The sequence below is a fragment of the Schistocerca gregaria genome, chromosome 8 (genome assembly GCF_023897955.1).
Source record: "Schistocerca gregaria isolate iqSchGreg1 chromosome 8, iqSchGreg1.2, whole genome shotgun sequence".
NCBI classification, from domain to species: domain Eukaryota; kingdom Metazoa; phylum Arthropoda; class Insecta; order Orthoptera; family Acrididae; genus Schistocerca; species Schistocerca gregaria.
The window spans coordinates 145485481-145511627 of record NC_064927.1 but is presented as its reverse complement, the minus strand read 5'-3'; the positions used below and the strand labels follow the sequence as shown (position 1 = coordinate 145511627).

The window sequence follows — 26147 nt, the reverse complement described above, 5'->3', positions numbered from 1 at the left end:
TCACTCCATACAGTTTCTCAACCCAGTGTTGACAAGGAGAGAAACTACACTTATTACTTACCTCGTCCAGCCATGTAACATTGGTTCCGACAGATGACTTAGAAGGTTTCGATAGCTGGAAAAATCTTTTTCTGAACTTCCAATCACCAGACATGAAGGCTTACACTTGTGTGTACTATAGGTCACCTGAGAATAGCATGGGTAAAATATCTGCAAATGCAAAGAACAAAACTTGTAAGTGTTATATTTATGAATTAAAATGTCATTTAGAGTCAAGTAGTTCATCTGACTGGCATAACTGCTAAAATTATATCCAAAAATATATACTGACAAATGACATTAAACAGCATAATTTACTGAAGTCAACAATGTGCAAAAACATATCACAAGAATAAAATTTTTCATACAAAGTGAAGCACAAATAGTAGGCAGATAGGTGTAATTTGGTTTGTGTGTGTGTGTGTGTGTGTGAGAGAGAGAGAGAGAGAGAGAGAGAGAGAGAGAGAGAGAGAGAGAGACAGCAGGTTATCTTCAGAAAAGACAGGAGCATCACAGGATAATATGACACACTCAACCTAAACAGCCAATTAGTTAGTGCAGTTAATTTTGGTACAAAATCTGGGGATATGTGCTAACAATTTACAATAACAAAGAATCCTTCTTAACATTGTTAATAGTGGAAACAGTACTTCTATTACATGTCTCCACTTACACCCAAACCTCCAGATGTCAGAAAGTCAGATCAGCCCCAAACGTTGTACATCAACAGAGTATCAACCAAAACTCCGATACATTTTGTGCAATGTGCTGTCGTACAGGAGAACATGCATAAATGGGATTTAATAGGTAACATTTGACCCATGGACCACAGGAAAAGCATAGCTGTGAGCGTGTGTTACCTATAGTTGCCGTGTAGAGGTCAGTAGAGCATCAGTTGATTGTACCAGGAGACCTCAGTTCAAGGACTGGTTGCACCAATTTTTCTGCATTAGCACATGTAAAACTGTTATATGGGATAACATATTCCTGATATGTGAAAGGACTGTTTGGAGTTTATAGTAATGTTATTTTGGCAGTGCGCTTTCACTTCATTTATTTGAAAATGGAAAACCTATAGAGTACTTTTGTAGTTTCATAGAATAAACATAAACAATTCGTACAGAAGAACAACAATTGCATCACACATGCAAAAATATTAATATCAATAATAATAAAAATAAGAATAACAGTAATAATAATTATTATTATTACTAGTAACATTTCCACATGGGTGAAGCAATTCTTTCTATATTTTTCTGTTCTGATTGTTTATGTTCATTCTCTGAAACTATAAATGTCTCAATAAGTTTGCTGCTTTCAAAGAAATGAAGCGAAAGCAGACTGCCAACAGAACATTGCTTTAAAATCTGAACAGTCATTTTACATGTCAGGAATATGTTGTCTCATATAACAGTTTCACACATGCTGAGTACAAAAACTGGCATAACCAGTACTTGAACTGGAGGATATTTGGTACAACAAACTAATTCTCTACTGACTCCCCACGAGAGCTCCAACGACAGATGCTCAGAGTTACGCTTTTCGTCTACTCTGTAGGTCAGGTGTTACTTATTACACATGTTCTCCTCGACAATAGCAGAAAATATATCACAGTTTTGGTTGACACTCTGTCAACATACAACTGCTGGCGCTGATCTGTCTGACACCTGGAGGTTTGGGTGTTAGTATTTCTCCACCTGTCTGCACTGGGTGTTATAAATGCCACATTCCTGACTACAACAGCCTTTAGTAGCACTACATTTTGTAATCTCCATTAAATTTATTAGTGTAGTTTTAGCTGTGTTGGGAGACTGTGGGAGTGGGGTGCGAGAGTGTGGGGTGTGGGAAGAAGGGAGTGGAAAGGAGATAAGCAGAAAAGGGGAAAATATTATGGGTGCACTACTGGCAAAGAGCAAAACACACCAGGGTTTATGGGAGTGAGTTGGGGTGAGGTGATAGGACAGAGGGAGCAGAAACCATGGGGTGGAGGGTCTGGGGATAGCAGGTTATTGTAGGTTGAGCCAGGGTTGGTTTCGGGAGCAGAGAATGTGTTGTTAGGATAACTCGCATCTGCACAGTTCAGAAAAGCTGGTGGTGGAGGAGAGGATCCAGATGGCTCAGCTTGTGAAACAGGCACCGAAAGCAAACATGTTATGTTCAGTACATGCTGTGCTACAGGGGTGTCCTCTTTGTTCTTGGTTACAATTTTCCAGTGGCTATTTATCCTAGTGGACAGCTGGTTAGTTGTCACACCAACATAAAAAGCTGAGTAACGGTTGCAGCAGAATTGGTACAACACAAGGGTGCTTTCACAGATGGCTCAGAATCTCATTCAATATGATAAGTCTGTGACAGGACTGGAATAGAGTTTGCTGGGTGAGTGTATTGGGCAGGTCTTGCACATGGGTCTTTCCCAAGAATATCATTCCTGTGGCAAGGGGTTGGGATTTGGAGTGACTCTCATTTTGGTATGATTACCAACCAGTTATCCGCCAGTATAAATGGTCACTGAGAAACTGTGGCCAAGAGCAAAGTGGACCACCCTGTTGCACAACATGCAGATGGCCGTTATCCTTGCAAAACATTCTCTGCTCCTGAAATTACCCCGGCTTCAACCTATGTTGACCTACTATACCAACATCCTACACCCAACAGTTTCCACCCTTCCATCCTATTATCTCCCAATTGAGGTCCATTCACCTTCATAGTGCACTGCTCTCAGTCAACACACCCACCTGTATTTTCCCTTTTTCTGCTTCTTTCCCTCCCATTCACTTCTTTTCACTACCTTTCCTCCCCCATGGCCTTCTGACACTGCATAAGGTAGCCTCGACTGCCACCTCTAGTCCCTGCACGTTCTGTTAGGCAGCACTGTTGCCTCTTACCCACCCGTACCCTGCTATACCTCCCCTTCCCTGCTCCACAACTGATCACTCCTCCTGTTTGACACATTTCAGATTCAGTCTGGCCTGAGCAGCCAGAGACAGCAGTCATTTGTGCATGACATGTGCTTGCTTGTTTATTCTTTTCTGATGAAGGCTTTGGCTGAAAACTCAATGTGTAACAGTCTTTTTGTTGTGTCTGTCTGCAACTCAATGTTTCATCTTTACGATGAGTAGCAATCTATCCTTTCCATAATTGTTGATATTCCAAACTGTCCTTTCCATTGTTTATGAGAACAATGTCAGATTTAGTTTTGATAAATGTTTATGATGTCAGTCTCCACTTTAGATACAATATTATCAAGCTGCAGTCACTAGTACATAATCAGTTCTCTTTGCCAAGGCTTACTAATGTACTGAAATAAATATGATACAAATCACAATATGTACAGGATCACCGACGATATTCTGAAATCCTGCTTAATTTTGTATGATATTGTGTTCTTCATCATGTATACTATGCGAAGAATTTACACTAATTTTATGTGCACAGTGTAAATAAACACGTAATTTCTGCAATAATTTTGCATAATAATAATGAGTCACATATTACTTTCAATTAACAAATCCTACGTATGAAGGAAGGAAAAATAAATAAATAAATAAAATGTAAAATAACAATTTAAAACAGAAAACAAATGTAAGTAAAATAAATAATTATAATAACAATCAATATTTAGATATTTTAAATTCTTTGACAGCATACTGTGTACAGCTCTTCTTTTTCCCATGAATGGTATTTCAGAAACCACCTTTATTACATGTGGATGTATGTGGCTTGAAAACTACTTTAATTTATGTTGTCAAACGTCTTCATTTTCAAAATTAATTAGTGGTGGTGGGGTATACCGTAAAATTTCAAATTATTACAAAAGTTGATTGCACAGTAATCTAGAACGTTAATTACATATCAGTTTTTATAAAACATAATATGTCAAATTATCTTTTGAGGCATGTTGTAATCCTTAAAAGTGGAACTGGGCACAAACAAAATAATATGTATGACTTTACTATGGTCCCTCTACAAATCTGCCAAGTTTCACCAAGATAGTTTATTTATACTTGGGAATGTTGCCTTGTTAGTGATAAAATCATGGCCATTTACAGCATCTTCTGTGTTGTTCATTAGCAGGGAACAATTGCACAGCAATCTTGTTGTAATTTATTATTGTTATTAAGAAGTTGAGCCTCTATGGAATGCGTGGTAACAACCAAATTCATTTTAATGTCTAGGTCTTGTTCTTGTTCCAGCTTTGACTTCCTGCCATTATCTTATGAGCCCACCAGGAAGTGCCTGTTTATGCTCTTCGGATAATGGTCCTCTCTGTCTTTTGGACATTGATGGCATTTTAAAACCTTGGTACATGTTCACCAATCTTCTAAATTTATTCTTGTCAGGACTTTCTCTTTCTGATATGGCAATCTGCCAAAGTTCTTTTTCACATTCTTCAAACCATCTTGACCTTGCTTTCTTAGATTGGCTGAAACTCCATATTCTTTTAGTTAGTCGGTCACAGACAATCCTTACGGTATGATGTAAAATAACAATCGTCTCTTCATAATGGATGCTGTGACAGGTTCTGTCTTGCTGTACAAGTCCTCACTTGCTCTCATTCGCCATTGGCCATCAAATTATCTATTACCTATGTTGTTGTTGTTGTGGTCTTCAGTCCTGAGAATGGTTTGATACAGCTCTCCATGCTACCCTATCCTGTGCAAGCTTCTTCATTTCCCAGTACTTACTGCAACCTACATCCTTCTGAATCTGCTTACTGTGTTCATCTCTTGGTCTCCTTCTATGATTCTTACCCTCCACGCTACCCTTCAATACTAAATTTGTGATCCCTCGATGCCTCAGAACATGTCCTACCAACCGATCCCTTCTTCTAGTCAAGCTGTGCCACAAACTCCTCTTCTCCTCTATTCTGTTCAATATCTCCTCATTAGTTATGTGATCTACCCATCTAATCTTCAACATTCTTCTATAGCAACACGTTTCGAAAGCTTCTATTCTCTTCTTGTCCAAACTATTTATTGTCCATGTTTTACTTCCATACATGGTACGCTCCTGGCACTTACATCTATACTCGATGTTAACAAATTTCTCTCCTTCAGAAACGCTCTCCTTGCCATTGCCAGTCTACATTTGATATCCTCTCTACTTCGACCATCATCAGTTATTTTGCTCCCCAAATAGTAAAACTAATTTACTACTTTAAGTGTCTTATTTCCTAATCTAATTCCCTCAGCATCACCCAACTTAATTCGACTACATTCCATTATCCTCGTTTTGCTATTGTTGATGTTCATCTTATATCCTCCTTTCAAGACACTATCAATTCCGTTCAACTGCTCTTCCAAGTCCTTTGCTGTCTCTGATAGAATTACGATGTCATTGGCGAACCTCAACATTTTCATTTCTTCTCCATGGATTTTAATACCAACTCCGATTTTTTTTTGTTTGTTTCCTTTACTGCTTGCTCAATATACAGACTGAATAACATCGGGGAGAGGCTACAACCCTGTCTCACTCCATTCCCAACCACTGCTTCTCTTTCATGTCCCTCGACTCTTATAACTGCACTCTGGTTTCTATACAAATTGCAAATAGTCTTTCACTTCCTGTATTTTACCCCTGCCACCTTTAGAATTTGAAAGAGAGTATTCCAGTCAACATTGTCAAAAGCTTTCTCTTCTAAGTCTACAAATGCTACAAACGTAGGTTTGCCTTTCCTTAATCTTTCTTCTAAGATAAGTCGTAAGGTCAGTTTTGCCTCGCGTGTACCAATATTTCTACAGAATCCAAACTGATCTTCCCCAAGGTCGGCTTCTACTAGTTTTTCCATTTGTCTGTAAAGAATTTGAGTTAGTATTTTGAAGCTGTGGCTTATTAAACTGATTGTTCGGTAATTTTCACATCTGTCAACACCTGCTTTCTTTGGGATTGGTATTATTATATTCTTGAAGTCTGAGGGTATTTCACCTGTCTCATACATCTTGCTCACCAGATGGTAGAGTTTTGTCAGGACTGGCTCTCCCAAGGCCGTCAGTAGTTCCAATGGAATGTTGTCTACTCTGGGGGCCTTTTTTCGACTCAGGTCTTTCAGTGCTCTGTCAAACTCTACACGCAGTATCATATCTCCCATTTCGTCTTCATCTACATCCTCTTTCATTTTCATAATATTGTCCTCAAGTACATCACCGTTGTATAACCCTGTATATACTCCTTCCACCTTTCTGCTTTCCCTTCTTTGGTTAGAATTGCCTCTACATCCTTACATTTGTCCTCTAGCCACCCCTGCTTACCCATTGTGCACTTTCTGTCGATCTCATTTTTGAGACGTTTGTATTCCTTTTTGCGTGCTTCATTTACTGCATTTTAATATTTTCTCCTTTCATCAGTTAAATTCAATATTTCTTCTGTTATCCAAGGATTTCTACTAGCACTGGTCTATTTACCTACTTGATCCTCTGCTGCCTTCACTACTTCATTCCTCAGAGCTACCCATTATTCTTCTACTGTATTTCTTTCCCCCATTTGTGACAATTGTTCCCTTATGCTCTCCCTGAAACTCTGTACAACCTCTGGTTTAGTCAGTTTGTCTAGGTCCCATCTCCTTAATTTCCCTCCTTTCTGCAGTTTTAATCTACAGTTCATAACCAATAGATTGTGGTCAGAGTCCACATCGTTGCCTGGAAATGTCTTACAATTTAAAACCTGGTTCCTAAATCTCTGTCTTACCATTATATAATCTATCTGATAACTTCTAGTATTTCCAGGAGTCTTCCATGTGTACAACCTTCTTTTATTATTCTTGAACCAAGTATTAGCTATGATTAAGTTATGCTCTGTGCAAAATTCTACCAGACGGCTTCCTCTTTCATTTCTTTCCCCCAATCCATATTCACCTACTATGTTTCCTTATCTCCCTTTTCCTACTACCGAATTCCAGTCACCCATGACAATTAAATTTTCATCTCCCTTCACTACCTGAATAATTTCTTTTATCTCATCATACATTTCATCAATTTCTTCATCATCTGCAGAGCTAGTTGGCAAATAAACTTGTACTACTGTAGTAGGTGTGGGCTTCGTGTCTATCTTGGCCACAATAATGCATTCACTATGCTGTTTGTAGTAGCTTACCCACACTCCTATTTTTTTTTATTCATTATTAAACCTACTCCTGCATTACCCCTATTTGATTTTGTGTTTATAACCCTGTATTCACCTGACCAAATGTCTTGTTCCTCCTGCCACCGGACTTCACTAATTCCCACTATATCTTTTAATCTATCCATTTCCCTTTTTAAATTTTCTAACTTACCTGCCCGATTAAGGGATCTGACATTCCACGCTCCGATCCGTAGAACGCCAGTTTTCTTTCTCCTGATAACAACGTCCTCCTGAGTAGTCCACGCCCGGAGATCCGAATGAAGACTATTTTACCTCCGGAATATTTTACCCAAGAGGACGCCATCATCATTTAACCATACAGTAAAGCTGCATGCCCTCGGGAAAAATTACGGCTGTAGTTTCCCCTTGCTTTCAGCAGTTCGCAGTACCAGCACAGCAGGGCCGTTTTGGTTAGTGTTACAAGGCCAGGTCAGTCAATCATCCAGACTGTTGCCCCTGCAACTACTGAAAAGGCTGCTGCCCCTCTTCAGGAACCACACGTATGTCTGGCCTCTCAACAGATACCCCTTCGTTGTGGTTGCACCTACGGTACGGCCATCTATATCGCTCAGGCACGCAAGCCTCCCCACCAATGGCAAGGTCCATGGTTCATGGGGGAGAGGGAGGAGAGGCTGGGGGGGGGGTCTATTGCCTAGGATTTTCCTTAATATCCTAGACTCTTGCTTTTCCAGCCACTCAGCTTGACCTAGCCTATTCATGATCAAAGTTTCGGACGCATATAAGCCCTCAGGTTTGACAACTATATAATAATGTCGTAACTTGGCCCCTATACTCATAGACTTTTTGTTACAGGTATTCTTTGACAGTTGGTGTGCTTGGTCTTACTTCCTCATCCAGCTATTAATTGCTGCTTCTTCTAATCCATTCTCTTGGATGACTTCACCGAGATACCTGAAATTCTTAACTCGTCCGATATTTCCAACATTGGTGATCAACCATTCATGTTCATCACAGATATTCGTCATATATTTTGTCTTTTGAATAGAGATCTGGAGTCCGACTTTTTCAGCAATTTCTGACAGTCCATTGATCTTGTTGACTGCTCACTACGTTGTTATAAAAAATGGCCAGGTCATCCGCAAAGGCCAAGCAGTCAATGTACACCCATTTGTTCTTAGGACAAGTCTGAAATGCTCTTCATTTGTTTCTTCTTGGGCTAACAACTTTCTCCACTCTCGAATGACCTTTTCCAAGATGCAGTTAAAAATGAGTGGGGATAGTCCATCTCCTTGTCTTAAGCCTGCTCTGATTGTAAAGGGTTCTGATAGCTCACCCATAAATTTTACTTTTGACACTGTTTAGTGAGAGTTTGTCTAATCAGCTTTCTTGATGTATCATCTACCCCAAATCCTTCCAAAATATGTAGTAATGCCTGTCGGTCAATGGAGTCATATGCCTTCTGAAAATCAACGAACACGACTATGTAGTTATTTCCTCCAGTTTTTTTGTACCCGATGATTTTCTTCAGATTAAAGATCTGTTCTGGGCAAGAATGGCCCTTCCAGAAACCAGGTTGATATTCCCCAATCAGTTGGTCAAGATGACCTTCTGTTCTGTATCGTTTTGGAGAGAATCTTATATGGGACAAATTGTTGTAAATATTTTCTGGAACAGTTTTATTTTACATTAACAATACTTATAATATACTGAAAATGGAGAAAGACAAAAAATGTTACTTTTGCAGAGGGCAGCAAGAAAGCGTAAAAAAAGATACCTCTCTGTTCCATAACCTTACAAATGGGAAGAGTTCAACCAAACGAAAAGTAAAGGATTAAATAGCAAAGTCATCCAAAACCACACACTTTGTATATGCTTCCTAATCATATACTTCACTTTTGGAATTTACAGTAATACAATTCTAAAAATAAATAAATACATTTACAAGACTGTAATTTAATTATAGTACTACGGCTGGAGTATCTTTTATTGTACTTGTGTTAGAAGAGATGCCAGACTTACCCTTTTTGGAGCTTTTACTGAAGATGATAAACGTGGATACTGGGGTGTTATCTGAGAAGTGCTCTTACGAGCTGTGGAACGATGGGTAGGCTCAAAGTCCTCTGTGACTGCTTCACAATCATCTGCACATAATTTTAAGAAATAGATCATATTCAAAAGTAAGTGCAGTTATTAAATGTTCAAATTTAATTTCCTCAAATGTCACATTATTTGAGTAACACTACTAATCTGCAGAGAAAACATCCTCTCAATTGAGTATTGTGTGAGTTATCTGTATCTCTATCTGTCATCTCCCAATCTGATTCCCCGTCCTGCAAGTTAGTAGAGTTGGCAAAATTACACTTGCAAACAAGAGAAAGAAGAGTCAGCCTTTGTACTGGGCTGTTCCGCACCAATAATGATATGGGGAGGTGGAATATCTCTGAAAGCAGAAAAAGATATGATACTCTCCAACCAACAGCATTTCTGATAATTTACAACTATGCTTACAGTTTGACTGGAAGAAGACCAGGCAAAGGAAGACTGTACACAAGTATTACATGTCCTAAGTCTTTAGTTTTCTGTTGATTAAAAATAAGAGAAATAAAGAAATATCGCCAACATTGCAGTCCTGATGTTCACCACTTCAAAGCACCACAGCTAAGGAGGGTGGTTACCACATGAAACAATTCATGGAACAGGTACGTTCCTTCCAAACTTAAGAGGGTCTCACAATTATTACAGGGGCCTGGATGATTTGGTGATAGATGAAAGCATAGGCAATAATCCTGTCCATACTCCGCAAGCCACTTTATGGTGTGTGGTGGTGGGTACCTTGTACCTCTACTAGTCATTTCCTTTCTCAATCCACTCACAAACACAGCTTCGGAAAACAATCACCTATATGCTTCCATGAGAGCCTTAATTCCTCTTATCTTCATGGTCCTTGTGTGAAATGTATGTTGGCAGTAGTAGAATCATTTTACAGCCAGCTTCAAATTCCGTTTTTCTAAATTTTCTCTATAGTGTTCCTCAAAAAGAATGTCACCTTCCCTCCAGGGGCCCCCGTTACAGTTCCTGGAGTATCTCCATAATACTTGCATTTTGGCTGGCCCTATCAGCAAAAAATCTAGTAACCTGCTTCTGAATTTCTTTGATGTCTTCCTTCAATTCGACTTGGGGGATATCCCAAACACTTGAGCAGTGCACAAGAACGGGTCACACTAGTGTCCTATATGTGGTTTTCTTTACAGACCAACCAAATTTTCCTCAAATTCCACCAATATACTGAACTTGACCAATCATCTCCCTACAATTCTTATTTACTACCTTCTTTTCATACTGTTTTGCAATGTTATGTCTACATATTTGATTATCATAACTGTGTCAAGCAACACATGACTAATGCTCCATTCAAACATTATGGGATTGTTTTTCCTACTCATCTGCAATAACTTACATTTTTCTGTGTTTAGAGCTAGCTGCCATTCATCATGTCAACTAGAAATTTTGTCTAAGTCATTTTGTATCCACCCGCAGTCACTCAATGATGACACCATCCCGTACCCAACAGCCTCATCAGCAAACAGCTGCAGACTGCTGTTCACTGTGACCCTCAGATCATTTATGGATATAGATAATAACAGCACCTCCCTAGGGTACTCCTGATGATACCTTGTCTCTGATGGACACTCACTATGGAGGAAAATGTACTGAATTACTGAATTTTACAGACTAAAAGACACACACGTTTCCTTGAAAAATTGCCTCTAAAATTCAGATGCACTTTATATCCAAAATTAATATAAATTGCCCAGTGTTTGATTTAAAATTTCTGCCAGTCTTACAAATGGCCATATATTCAATGCCATGGGAAACCTATCTCTATCTGGCAACAATGGAGTCAACTGGCAGCAGCAGTGCACTGATGGGACGAACATGAGCTGCAGGGTTCAGGGTGTACACGTGGACAAGGAAAAAAAAAATTCCTGGATTTTTCCCAGATTTCCCAGTTAATAATACAATTTCTCCCGGATGAAAACACATTTTTTCCATGTTAAGTAACAGTATACTTTTCCTCGAAACTGTAAAGCTTATCAATCCTTTCAATGGTTGTGGTTTTATACACCGGCGTGGAAATTACCGGCACTTCAGAAAACAAAACTCAGGGGGAAAAAGCACGTTTTGGAAATATGTCTGATGTGCAGCAACATGTACACTGCATTTTTCGTATTATGAAAGTATAAATTCGAATTACACCAAATAATGCCTGTTACTTTCCAAAGGATTGAAATTGAGACTGCGATGCGCTTTTGTAAGCCTGTCGTAGCTCACGTCAAGTGATCTCACCGGCCGATGACAGCGGATATTCAGAGCATAGGACACGTGATGTAGTCAGCCAATAGAAACATCACTGTTCAGTAGTGCGAACACACAAACAGGAAAAGGTAATGGTTTAAATTAATATACATAGTGTTGCTACAAGAAAATAAAAGCTTTTACATATAATATTGGTCTCTAAGATTAATAAGTTGCAAGAGAAGCTAAGCTTTCACATATATAGTGTTGATCTATTTTGTGTGTGTTACACTTAACCCTAGGACGCCCAAGCCTTTTTTTCTGACGTGGATGCCTAAGGGGGTGGGTTCGGCGAACCCACAGGTATTAAATACGTTTACTGATGCAAAATTACAACTTTCAAAATGGTTTATGTATTTTAACTAAGGCATCGGTTTATAAATGTTGTTAATTGTTATAAATATTGGATTGAGTGAATAAAAAATTAACATATTACAATACAAAATACAGATGTGTTCGTATACAATAAACTACTCTGAGTCCTCAACTTCAAGGCAAGAGACACACTTCACAATTTTTCTGAATGTGTGTTACACACATGTTTATGACACTGCCCACAATACTGTTTTGGTTTACTTAGATTGTTGTACTTCTACTTATTTGTTTCAGCTTTTCTTACACAAACATGGCACCAACTTTTCCCTGCAGGAGGCTACCGTGCTTCTGTTGTCACTTCTTTGATTTTCTTTTCTGAAATAGTCTCAATTGATTGAACAATTTGGTTAGGTAACCCTCTTGCATTGGCACTTCTTTCTTCTACCTGCAATTTCAATTGCAGAAGATAAAGTTTCCATTTGTTGTGTTTCTTTTCATTCTATCTTGGATGTTGCTGGATGAATATGGTGGTTGCATTGATAGCACAAATGTCGATGAGAGAGTAAAATACAAATAGAGGCCATCTCTTTGTTCCCCTCTTACAGGTGTACATACGCGCCATTTGATCAATGGTATCAATTCCACCTTTAGTGGAATTATAATATGCATTTATCTCGGTTTTATTCTTCTCTCCTCCAACAATGCCTTTATCTTGGTGCGTTGTTGACATCAGTAAGTTCTTACTTGGTTTCGTTTTTGCTGTGTAGGAGACCAAAGTTACTGGAGGCCTAGTGATGGGAACTCCACTAACTCACTACAAGTTTACAAGATAAATAACAGCTGACTGACATCAACAATCACTTCCTCTAAAAGTAAACTGATTTTTGTGAATATCAAGAATACCAACCAACAAGAAACTAACTTGCATTGTTGTAGAGATGAGAAATACGAAATCCTACTAAGCGAAATTTTCTATAGCATGAAAGCCTAAGGGGGGTTTGTTGAACCCATAATAAGTTTATTTATTTTTTCTTTCAAAGCAGGAATTTTCTATAAAATATATTGACACTAACGTTTCATAAAATAGCCAACAAACAATAACTCAAAGGGAATATGTAGTATGAATGTTAGTTGGGCAAAAGCAGGGGACATAATTGTGGGTTCAACGAACCCCCCCTTTTGGGCGTCCTAGGGTTAAGATACATCACAGTCGTCCTCAAACCTTTGACACATTTTGCTATTGGCAGACACGTGTAAGAGCACAGTGTTTTGTTGTTGTATATGGTGCATTTCCTTTGCAATTTGAGTAGCAAGAAACATGCCATCAAATAATATAAATGTAACTGAGTAATATTAAAGAAGCTAGTACAACAACACCTTTTTCTTACTTTCATGTGCATGAAAACGTTTTAGCATACCTTTTATCTCTTTGTCCAATTCTTCTTCCTCTTTCAGAGTGTACTGAATATATGGATCACCTCTCTAAAAAGAAACAATACAGAAAATGAACAAAAGATATTAAATAACACATGGCTAGGGACAGGAAAAAATCATTTTATTTTGTGGATAAAGTAAGTATTATCTTTTTCCAGATCTTTTTTTTTTATTCAACTGTAATTCTTTGCCAAATTCACTGTTTTTACCAAGTATGGTGTGGTTTTGTGTCAAATTCAGTGTATTTTTGCCAAATTCAGTTTTATTATTTCCAAGAGTCGTCATTATTTTTGTCATTTTTTTTACTAGATTCAGTGTATTTTTTTGCAAAAGTTGGTGTAATTTTTTGCTGAATTTGGTGTTTTTTTTGCCAAGTCTGGTGTTTTCTCCCACCCACATTCAGTTGGTTGGTTGACTGGTGTGTGTGGCTGGTGGAGGCGAGGGGGGGGGGGGGGGGGGGGGGCACCGAACAGTGGTCATATGTCCCACAATCCAATCTGTCACAAGCTAAGGGAAGAACAACACCAACAACACAGTCCAGTCAATGGGAAAGAAAAACGAGCAAACAAAGAAGCAGAAGGAACATCAGGGCAGCAGAAGGAATGTCAGGGCGGTAGGAAGAGTAAAGAACAGGAGGGGGAAAGGGATGAGAAGAGGGGAGCACTACATAATCCATCCCGATCCCCACATCATACCATGATCATGACACAATGGGGACAACATTAGGGGAAGATGTCGGAACAAACAAGGATAGCACAAAAGACTAGACAAAACACATGGGACATGGAGGCAAGACCAAAGGCCTCCCAAAGCAATGTCAATGCTAACTGAGGGACTCCGCCTCCAGAAAGAAATTCAGGTGCTTAAACTGGGAAGACAAACCACTTTCGCATAGAAAACTGAGGACAAATGTAACCATGCAAGCGTTACCCATTAATACTCGGGAGCAAGATGCAAGTGCCATCCATTAACACTCAGGACCAAGAAAGAGGGAGGGCACATTTAGTGCGAAGGGCGAAACATGGTCCAGCGACATATGGATTATTGTGAGGGAGTCCCCGCAACTACATAGGGGGTTGGCTCATTTAAGTGTATTTAAAAGGAAACAACGTGAGTCAACCTGAATCTTTGAAAATAAAGTAGCAAATGATTGTAGTTTCCCATTTGGAGAGGCAGAGGGAGGAGCGTCACGTAACAGGAGTCTCCTTAATCACATAAGTTTATTAGATGGGCAGGTCAGGGAAAGTGGGAGAGGGGGGGGGGGGGGGGGCAAAGAATTGGCCCAAAACTTAGCGAAAAGGGATCTGATATGATGCCACAAATCCACGCACAAGGGGTGAGCATGGGAAGACCAGATATCAAAGACACAAATAACCAGGAGCTGGGATAGCCAAACCACAAGGGAGGGATCCCAATATCAACCAAAATACTATCGACAGGGCTAGTGCGAGAGACACTAATAGCCAAACGGAAACCACGATGATGGACCGGGTCCAAAAGAAGCAGGGTGTAAAGGGCAGCTGAGTCTTAAACTTGATAACCATAGTCCAAATGGGATGGTAGTAAGGCCCAATAAAGGCAGAAAAGAGTTGAACGATTCACACCTCAAGAGGTGTAGGCAAGGAGGCTGAGAACACTGGGTTTAGGGAGACACCCAATCTTTGGAAGGCGAATACGGGGCAACCAAGTAAGCTTGTTGTCAAGAATAAAACTCGAGATACAGAAATGAGGGACTATAGTCAGGTCTTGGGCATCAAGGTAGAGATCTGGATCAAGATGGACCTTAGTACAGAGAAAGAAAGGCACTGCTGGTGATTTACGGGAGAAGAATTGAAAACTGTGTGAGAGAGACCATGCAGAAGCGAGCCCACTGCCATCCTGTAATTGCTGCTTCGCAGAGGCTACTGAGTGGGAACTAGCCCACATACAGAAATCATACACATATGCAGGGGAGGCCACAAGTCCATTAACAGTGATGAGTAAAAGAAGGACACTTAATACAGAACATGTAAAATGCCATTCTCCTGCGTCCATTGAGAGCTGATAATGGTGCAAACCCAAACTCAGAAGAACTGGTGGGACAGGAACTGACAAATAAAAATTGGCAGGCAGCCCCAAAGACACAACTTATGGAGTATAGTAAGATGTAATGGTAGCATGCCGTGTCATAGACCTTATGAAGACCAAAGAAAACTGTGACAAGATGGCATTGCTGTGACAAGGCCTGCCGAAGTGCTGTTTCCAACCACAGCAGATGATTGATCAGAGACCATCCCTCCAAAAACCACGATGCTAAGGAGACTAAAGGTCCCATCATTCGGAACCCAACAGAGCTGACGAGCCACCATCTGGTCAAATGACTTGCAGGGGACATTGGTCAGACAGACTGGGTGGTAAACATCAAGTACGATGGATCCTTACTGGGCTTCAAGAAAGGAACCACAATACTGTCCCTCCACTGAGAGGGGAAAACACCTTGGAGTCAAAAATGTTTAAATGCCTAATGGAGATATTGTAGTTGTGGTGGATTGAGGTGTTGAAGCAATTGGTTTTTATGGATGGAGCTGAATCATCTACATCTACATCTACATCTACATCCGTACTCCGCAAGCCACCTGACGGTGTGTGGCGGAGGGTACCCTGAGTACCTCTATCGGTTCTCCCTTCTATTCCAGTCTCGTATTGTACGTGGAAAGAAGGACTGTCGGTATGCTTCTGTGTGGGCTCTAATCTCTCTGATTTTATCCTCATGGTCTCTTCGCGAGATATACGTAGGAGGGAGCAATATACTGCTTGACTCTTCGGTGAAGGTATGTTCTCGAAACTTCAACAAAAGCCCGTACCGAGCTACTGAGCGTCTCTCCTGCAGAGTCTTCCACTGGAGTTTATCTATCATCTCCGTAACGCTTTCGCAATTACTAAATGATCCTGTAACGAAGCGCGCTGCTCTCCGTTGGATCTTCTCTATCTCTTCTATCAACCCTACCTGGTGCGGATCCCACACTGCTGAGCAGTACTCAAGCATTGGGCGAACAAGCGTACTGTAACCTACTTCCTTTGTTGTCGGATTGCATTTCCTTAGGATTCTTCCAATGAATCTCAGTCTGGCATCTGCTTTACCAACGATCAACTTTATATGATCATTCCATTTTAAATCACTCCTAATGCGTACTCCCAGATAATTTATGGAATTAACTGCTTCCAGTTGCTGACCTGCTATTTTGTAGCTAAATGATAAGGGACCTATCTTTCTATGTATTCGCATCACATTACACTTCGCTACATTGAGATTCAATTGCCATTCCGTGCACCATGCGTCAATTCGCTGCAGATCCTCCTGCATTTCAGTACAATTTTCCATTGTTGCAACCTCTCGATACACCACAGCATCATCTGCAAAAAGCCCCAGTGAACTTCCGATGTCATCCACCAGGTCATTTATGTATATTGTGAATAGCAACGGTCCTATGACACTCCCCTGCGGCACACCTGAAATCACTCTTACTTCGGAAGACTTCTCTCCATTGAGAATGACGTGCTGCGTTCTGTTATCTATGAACTCCTCAATCCAATCACACAATTGATCTGATAGTCCGTATGCTCTTACTTTGTTCATTAAACGACTATGGGGAACTGTGTCAAACGCCTTGCGGAAGTCAAGAAACACGGCATCTACCTGTGAACCCGTGTCTAAGGCCCTCTGAGTCTCGTGGACGAATAGCGCGAGCTGGGTTTCACACGATCGTCTTTTTCGAAACCCATGCTTATTCCTACAGAGTAGATTTCTAGTCTCCAGAAAAGACATTATACTCGAACATAATACGTGTTCCAAAATTCTACAACTGATCGACGTTAGAGATATAGGTCTATAGTTCTGCACATCTGTTCGACGTCCCTTCTTGAGAACGGGGATGACCTGTGCCCTTTTCCAATCCTTTGGAACGCTTCGCTCTTCTAGAGACCTATGGTACACCGCTGCAAGAAGGGGGGCAAGTTCCTTCGCGTACTCTGTGTAAAATCGAACTGGTATCCCATCAGGACCAGCGGCCTTTCCTCTTTTGAGCGATTTTAATTGTTTCTCTATCCCTCTGTCGTCTACTTCGATATCTACCATTTTGTCAACTGTGCGACAATCTAGAGAAGGAAGCACAGTGCAGTCTTCCTCTGTGAAACAGCTTTGGAAGAAGACATTTAGTAATTCGGCCTTTAGTCTGTCATCCTCTGTTTCAGTACCATTTTGGTCACAGAGTGTCTGGACATTTTGTTTTGATCCACCTACCGCTTTGACATAGGACCAAAATTTCTTAGGATTTTCTGCCAAGTCAGTACATAGAACGTTACTTTCGAATTCATTGAAAGCCTCTCGCATAGCCCTCCTCACACTACATTTCGCTTCGCGTAATTTTTGTATCACAGGGAAAGAGGAGACGATCAGAAGCAGCTCCGATTCAGTAAAAGATTTATACAAAGCCTATTCAGGAGGGCAATGTCCAGGATGTTGGCAACCTTGGAGGGTGCAGAGCATAGCCCACAACTGTGGCGAAGGGACAGAAAAATCTAAGGAGGAGACAAAACATTCACAGCACACTCACTTTCTCTGTTTGATTAAATAACAGGCTTTGGTGAAAAGGTGTTTAAAGGTAATAAGACCAGTAGAGGACAGATTCTGCTAATGCGTTGTAAGGCTTGACGACAATCAGAGACGGTGATCACTATGACGGGCAGTTTAAGGGGTACTTTGAGTTTGGGACAGCAATGCAAGCAGTGTGAATAATCATATCAGATATGTCACAGACAACTTCATCAATACAACCTGATAAAGAGTGGACAACACAGCGTGATGCCAATCAGCCCAATGGCAAGCCCAGAAAGGTAACCTGGCCATCGGCAAGTGGGAACAGAATGAGAGAATTAAATGACAGTAGCCACTATTCCAGAGGTCATCGTGCAGCAACCATTGTAATGAAGGGGAAGGTGACGGGAAGAGAGCGAAAGATCAATGGAAAAGAAACTGCCACAAGTAGCACTAAAACAGGTATGGGCACCATCACTAAGAAGGTACAGGTCATGGCCCACAAGAAACTGGTCTCTGAGGAAGACCTGAATAGATGAAAAAGCACTGACGCAAAAGAGGTGATGGGCATTAAAATCCCCACGGAGGAGCAAGCAGGAGGGAAGAGTAGCTGAATGAGGGCAGTTAGGGCTGTGGGCATAGACAGCCTGTCAGGAGGGAGACAGAGAGCCTGTTGGAGCAGGGTCCAAGTTGAATAAGTAAAATGAGATTCCAGGAGAACAATACAAGCTGTGGAGTAAAAATAAATAAGGAATTGCAACCTTGGAAGATGGTGGTAGTATCCATTACAATTCTACTGGATAAGCAGGGAACCGGGGTCCAAATGGGAGGTGAACAGGCCAATGCCGGTCACGCTGCTGGGTCACCACCCATCAAGCCATCAGAGGTTGGTATGGAGTAATGGACGCCACATTGTTGCCAAAGTGGTCAAAGACAGGAAGGGCCCTATTTTGGGTGGCAGAATAAGTTTTGATCAACAGCGGACCTGACTGCATCTTAACTCCAAGGGTCTGCTTTGCCAAACTTGTCCTTCACAGTTTCCATGAAAAATAATCAGTTGGTGGCGATGAAAGCATTCCCGCCAGTCCTGGTGCAGACCAGGTAAGGGGAAAAGGTTTCATCCCAAGCCATCGAGCCTGGTCCTCCCCCCGGGGAGTAGCCAGGGAAGAAAAGACCACAGCATCATAAAAAGCAGCATTAAAAGATCCATTCCTAACTTAAGAGACATCCATAGAAGAATAGTCTGTTTTTTGGGGCTTAATGTGTTTCATACACAACGGAGGTGCCTGATACCACCCGCTCCAATCAGGGGCTCTCCCTGAGGATGTCACACAGCCACAGCAAGATCAGTCTGGCACCTGTAGACAGCAATCGCTCCTATGCATGGGAAGTTAGCAGTTCATGTATCAGAAGTGTGATCCCTGTGGTGTCAGAGGGCACAACCAAAAGGGTGCCTACGACCGCACCACATCGACTGGCTACTGTACTGGCTAGATGGAGCTAAAGGATAATGGTGTCAATGAAAAGATGGAAGAGGAAATAAGACCACATGTAAAAGATGCTAAGTAAGGTGTTCTTCCCCACCTGATCCACATTACGGAGACAAAATTAAAAAGACAAACTCCAAAAGGAGACCAAAAATGCTAAAAAGGCAAGTTGAAGGGACAGGGACAGGGACAGGGTCATGGACATGGACACATGGAGTTGGAGGGAGGGGTGGCTGGAGAGAAGCAAAATCAGAGGTCCATCCCCCTCCCCCCAAATGCAGTGGTAAATCAACTATTGTTTTAAGATTATACACAAACTTCGGCCTTGAGGAGATTATAACATGAAATGTAATTTTATCATCTAACAACTACCACTTACAAATATTAGTACAACTCCCTCCTATTAATTACAACATTTTTATACAGCTAAATTGCAAATTTCAATATATTTTGTTAAAATCATTGATTTTGCATTATTCTGCTAAAAACATAATTTTGCCTCATTTTTCTTATTAGCGTTTTTGCGAAATTTTCCAGCCCTACACACAGCCTCTTTCTCTTGTAAACACTTTATAAGTTAAAACTTGAGAATAATTAATCACTGTAAGCTGCAACATCAAATTAATTCACAGTCAATACGACTTTACTCTCAAATTTAGCATATTTACAATACAGGAAGAGGCAAATAAAAGTGGCCCGGATGAGTGACCACAACTGGATGTGAATGCATGCATATAACCACACCATGTGAAACACACACCATTTGCATGCCCACCACATGATCTACACTGGTTCAGAGCATAGTGCGGGCTGTGTTAGTGTGAGGGGCGCAGTGTACAGGGGACAATGGTACTCACAGTGGAGCAATGGGTGATCACTGTCAAAACTTACGGGAGAACAAAGTCATGGAAACGTGTGGTCAGCTGTTTGATGGCAAGTTTAATGGTATCAAAGTGCAAGCAAAGAGTGCCATACAATGCTTAGTCCAAAAATGGCATCAGGCAGGATCTGTATCAAACAAGTCAAAAAACATTCCAAAGGGAGGTGGGAGCAACTGCCCATACCGCCAGCCGAACGTTGGAGACATTTACACCATCTTCACGTCTGACAAAGTTGGTAGCAGGGGTCCGTCTGGTTATGGCCCTAGCTGGCTAACTAGATCCCCTGATCTGTCAGTGTGCGATTAATTTGTGTGGGGTGCCCGAAGTCTCATAATCCTCAAGAAATGTGGCAGAATGTTTCGGATAAGAAAGCAGCAATTCCAGCAGTCCAGCTTTGATTTGTCTTTAGCAACTTGCTGAACACGGCCCGAAAGTGCTAAGAGATGAATGGTGATCATTTTCAGCACGTGTTATAGTCATATTAGTACTGTATCTCCTTTCCTCTGCTGTGTTTCTTTGTTCCCTGGAATTCCAGGCCACTTTTATTTGCCCCACCCTGTAATCAGTGTCTGAAATATTTACAACAGTAGGAAGAATACACTTATTACCTTCCTCGCAAATGCTTTTGAGCGAGCAAACTGTTCCTTACAAGTCCTGTTATGTGCTTCAAAAAGTGGGTAAAAGCGAGCAGAGCCCCTGTAAATCCACTCTACATGCTTTCCATAAGGCGGGAAAGACATTTGAGCAAGAGACGCATCTACTTCTAAGACTTTTGCATTGTACCACCTCCCTGGAATTTTTAAAATACAGGTTCATGAAAAAAATAAAGCACAATATTTTATGATTCATTCATGTTTCAAACATCTTTTGCATTCTATAAAAATTGACTCCACAATAGTGTGAGAAATCACAAAGGAATCATTAAAAATGAATTAAATTTAGTCTACATGAGATATAGTGACACAAAGCTAAATACATAAAGTTATAACTTCATTACATGCCATAAATTAGTGTTTGTTAAGGACACTACATCGAGTAAAAAGTCTACATCCCAAAGCATTAAATAAAATCAAATTGAACAGGACCTAAATAGACCTCTATTTCACCACAGTTTCCAGTCAAGTTCAAAATTTAATTATGTTGGCAACTGGATCAACGTGTCATGCTAAATGATAGCCATTTTTCTGTTCTGGAGAGATTTGTTTCAATTTTGACTACAGCCTGGTCAAGTACACTTGACATTTGGTAGAGGATTAGTATCCTTTTTTGTGTGCCCAAGGCACCATTGTGTACCTTTGCAGTCCCTGAATTCTGTATACTCTCCACAGCAATTGCTACAGCAGGGATACCATAAAGCAAAAATGCATTTTAACTGACTGACATCCACATGATGCACGAGATTTCAATATTTCTTTGCAAGACAGATAAAACATTTTCATAATTGACCTACAAAGATGATAGGGGTTCTGTTGATCAGCAACATACTGGATCTGAGTTTTACAACAATATGATGTTCAATGCTTACAGATGACAATTGCAGTCACAACACTCCCCTTTGATTTCTTGATGCATATTCTGTTGCATATTCACACAAAGCAAATGCTTCATTCAAAATGCTATAATAGCTTCATTACAATTGTGAAAGCTTTACTGTATACATACAAGAAAGAGTTACAGTACATTGCTTCTCACTGAGGTGTAACTGTAACAAGACAAATGCTCTGTAACTTATTTATCAGATTTTAAAACTCATTCTGCAAATTTGCAACACATATGGCTGCAATGAAAATAAACAATAATAAACATTAATAATAATAATAATAATAAACTGAACATCAAATGATATAACTATGGTTGATTGCATACCAATTAGTAGATGTTCAACAATTACTTACTATTCCACTCAGTTCTGACATCCTGTCCTTCTTGCACCTTAAGCAAAGCTTTTTCTGGGTACTTTTCCAAATAATTCTGGACAAATTCTCGAATCTCAATATGAACATCTTCCCACACATTCTGAGAACTTTCCACAACAAGACGTATATCTTCATGTTTAACATACTGAGAGCCACCATTATCAAAGAAGATGAGATACCTAAAAATTGATACACTTAGACAAGGCAACTTCTCCAATATGACATTTGCATCATCAGGCTACAAACACCATAACTACATTTTTTTTTACAATTTCCTTACAAATTTATACCACCTCTTCTATTTCTCAAACATGTGTAACTTTAAAGGCTCATTTAGCACACAAACCGACCTCGTAACAATGTATTCTCTATGTTACTAATTCCTTTCATCTTTGGATTCTCTCCTAACTTTCCTTTAAACATAAAGTAGATGGGCGTAGGGGTACAGAGTGTTATACGGAATAAAACAAATGCCATATGGATTACTTGATAGATGGGCAAAGATTTTGTGCACCAAATAATTTAACTAACTACTGATAGCTCAGTCAGATTTGTCATGCCTGTTTGGTAGTCTTCTGGCACAGTTCACATAGTCATGAATGAACCACTATATCACAACTGTTGTCAATGACAAGGTAACAGCTTCTACAACTGTGGATACAATATGACGTGTGCATGCACACATGCACATGCACACAGATACTGATGGGTCCTAAAAGTAAGTTTCCAGGGCTATGTGGTACCAGATGTATATGCACAAATTATGCAACTCATCATAAATAACAGAGCAGTGGTTTGAGGGCGTGGAGCTGGCGTTCAATAGCATCCAAAATATGTTGCATCGGGTTCAGATCATGGGAATTTGGTTGCAACATGAGTCCATTATCATGCTCTTCAAACCACTGTAAAATGGTTCTGGCCTTGTACATGGACAGTTGTCCTGCTGGTAGATGCCAAACCCATCAGTGGAGACCTCAAGCATTAATGTATGCAGATGTTCTGCAATAATGTTCAAGTAGCCCACATCTATCGCGGTGCCTCTGATTACTGTCGCAAGTTCCAATGGAACATCAAGTGACTGTTCCCCATATAGCGTAATACAGCCCCCACTGGCATGCATTCAAGGCACAGTGCACTTTTGAGCAGATATTCACCTGGATGAAAGCATATTTGAAGACGATCATCAACCTAGTGTAACAAGAAACATGATTCACCAGACCATGGGTTTGCACACATGTGTGGTATTCTACGAAAACTTAGATCTAAGAGACAGAGAAGGGAACACCCAAGCCTACAGTGTCTATAGAAGATATCAGAAAAAAAACTTATGTATACCTCCCACAAGTGTACACAGTAATATCCTGGCCCATGTCCAGGTAAAAGAGAACAGCACAGACTCCACACATGTAATACAAGGCCTTTTACACTTAGTACAGCACATGCAGAACACCCATTCTGTAGCTACAACAGTATCTGAGATACTGCTGATGAAATATTTGACTTTAAAAATTAATAACTTCTTAACGACTTAAGTGATCTTGAAGACCACAAAGTTCACAGATAGCACTTTAACAGCTTCAGTATTTTCTTAATGCTATGCAAATTCAGATAAGAGTAGGAATGTTGATCCTGAGGATTAAAAAACACATTTCAATGCAAAATAAACTGCAAAACAATAAGTTAGCAGCAGTATTAGACAGTAAACTAGAATAACCAGCAGCAGACACATCATTTTCATTATGTCTGATAGCAGACAATAGCAGATATTGGTAATGTTAAATATCTCGCCGATAAAAATGTAAACAATGCAAAAACCAAGTGCCCCATTCATGTGTAATATGTGTGATAGTAATGGAGCACAGACACAAGTTTGGTACACACCATAAAGCAGAGATGCTGAGTTACAGATAGGCACAACGAAAACACACACACACACACACACACACACACACACACACACACACACACACACATTCATGCAAATGCAACTAGCATGAACATGACCACACACTCTGCCTGATGAGGGCCTCTGTATTTGTGCCTACTTCTGACAAAGGCCTTGTTGATCAAAAGCGCACTTTCTGACAGTCTTTTTGTTGTGCCAATCTGCAACTCAGCATCTTTGCTATATGGTGATTAGCGACTATCCCTTTCACAATATGTTACATTCCAGTCCAGATTTCCCATTATTTGATTTAGATACTACATTGGTGTGGAATTACTGGTTAATGGCTTTATACCAAGAAAGTGCTGAGTGTGTCTAGCAGTGGGTGACATGCACAACAGTCATTTCCTATGGAAGGAATGAAATGCAATCTCTTGCTCTGCCTCCAACACTTCTTACCGACCTCCATCGCACATTCTGTCCTTGATCTGTGTCAATGATTTGCCAATCAATGTTAACAATCCTTCCATGGTAATGTCTCTCGTTTGCTACATATGAACCTTCTATTGAATAAAATTTATTTCCATTACTGACATAGTACACATACAAGTAAGTATACAGTGGCATATTACATTATTAAGAAACACTGTATTTGTGAGCCTCCATTGGTTTTTAAATTCATGAAACACAATCAACAGAAACTACAAACTGATTTTCCCATTACATAAATTTTACACTCATTAACAAATGTAACTCACCTGTAACGGTTTATAGATTTGGGTGGCTCTGCAATCACACCAGAATAATACTCTTCATCTGAAATTCCATCCCGAAAGATAGAGATAATGCGATGACCGACAGAGAAACGAAAATTTTGCACCTGGGAATAGGCTAGCTGAAAGCCTGCAACTTTTTTTATTTCCTTTGTGTTCTTGTTTTTAGAATTCAAGAACTCCACAGTGTACAATGTCTGAAAACAAAAAAGTTACATGAGGTAAGCATGATAGCATGGAGCCTTAATAAAAAAACATAACTATGAAATAACCTGATCACCACTACTGATAATGACAAAGAACAACTAGATAAAAACATCACAGGACAGTCTTGGGTCTAGTCATTGGCATTGCAGTATTTTTACAATAAAGGTAGATTCACTGGTGTAAATTTCTACTACTTCAACAACATAGAGTGATGTGTCAGTTGTTTACTTTCAATTGCATTCTTAAAGATGAGGTGGATGAATTTACTACGCTAAAAGTAATTTATTCTTCACTGTAACATAAACACCCAATGCTCCAACCAAACGTTCTCCTAATCACAGTCTACTTTTATGCAGTAACTAATATAAATATTCCACAAACCTTTTAGTTCTTTAGCAAAATTTGCAAGCTATGACACACATTAAGACTCATGAGGGCAAATAATGACTGGGTATGCCAGAACAGGCAACGGCAAAGAGCAATGAGGCTTGAGCATTAAATGATGCAATGTGCATATGTACTCTTAGCTCATTAAATGATTCATTCTGGAGCTAGCATACTTTTTATTCTTTTCCGTGTGCCAGTTGATGAAGCAATGCTTCTACTATTTGGTGAGTGGTCTCATTTACTACTGAATTACATAAATTCTGCCAGGACTTTTGTTACAATATTATCCAGTAACAATACAGAGTAGTATGGTCTAAAATACTGAGCTCTTATCACCCTTCCAGAATCTATAACGCTTACAGAATTAAAGTCTACAATGTGACCACCCCAAACCAATTCCCTGTAGATTATATCACGACAGGCACAAAAACTGTCAAAAGTTCAGTTACATGAGACTTATGGAACTGCACCAATGTGGTGTCACTAGTGACAATAGTTACTGCCCGTCATCCATGTGGAGCTCGTATTGGTCACACCACGGACTTATAGTACTTAGCCACACACAACTGATTATCATCAACATGTATGGGCCTGAAGATGGTGTTAACGCAACGTCGAAACTAGTAGCCAAATAAATATAAAATCTTAAGTACAGCTGGTGGAGTTTCATTTTTAATAAAAAGAAGTAGGTAAAAAGACAAGGGCTAGTAGAAATCCATAGGTAACAGAAGAGATATTGAATTCAATTGATTAAAGGAGAAAATATAAAAATGCAGTAAATGAATCAGACAAACTGGAATACAAACATCTCAAA

The 26147-nt window shown here is 40.0% G+C and overlaps 1 protein-coding gene across 3 annotated transcripts in view; it reads right to left on the bottom strand.

Annotated features, from left to right (window-relative positions):
- The window catches only part of LOC126284229 (uncharacterized), a 333906-nt gene that overhangs the window by 93032 nt on the left and 214727 nt on the right, over positions 1 to 26147 (bottom strand). For all 3 annotated transcript variants that reach the window (XM_049983005.1, XM_049983007.1, XM_049983006.1), the window contains 6 exons: positions 24725 to 24936; positions 22061 to 22260; positions 20774 to 20955; positions 13209 to 13272; positions 9139 to 9260; positions 62 to 210 (listed from right to left, as the gene is read on the bottom strand). In XM_049983005.1, coding sequence (XP_049838962.1) covers positions 62 to 210; positions 9139 to 9260; positions 13209 to 13272; positions 20774 to 20955; positions 22061 to 22260; positions 24725 to 24936 — 929 coding nt within the window. The remainder of the gene's footprint in view (positions 1 to 61; positions 211 to 9138; positions 9261 to 13208; positions 13273 to 20773; positions 20956 to 22060; positions 22261 to 24724; positions 24937 to 26147) is intronic.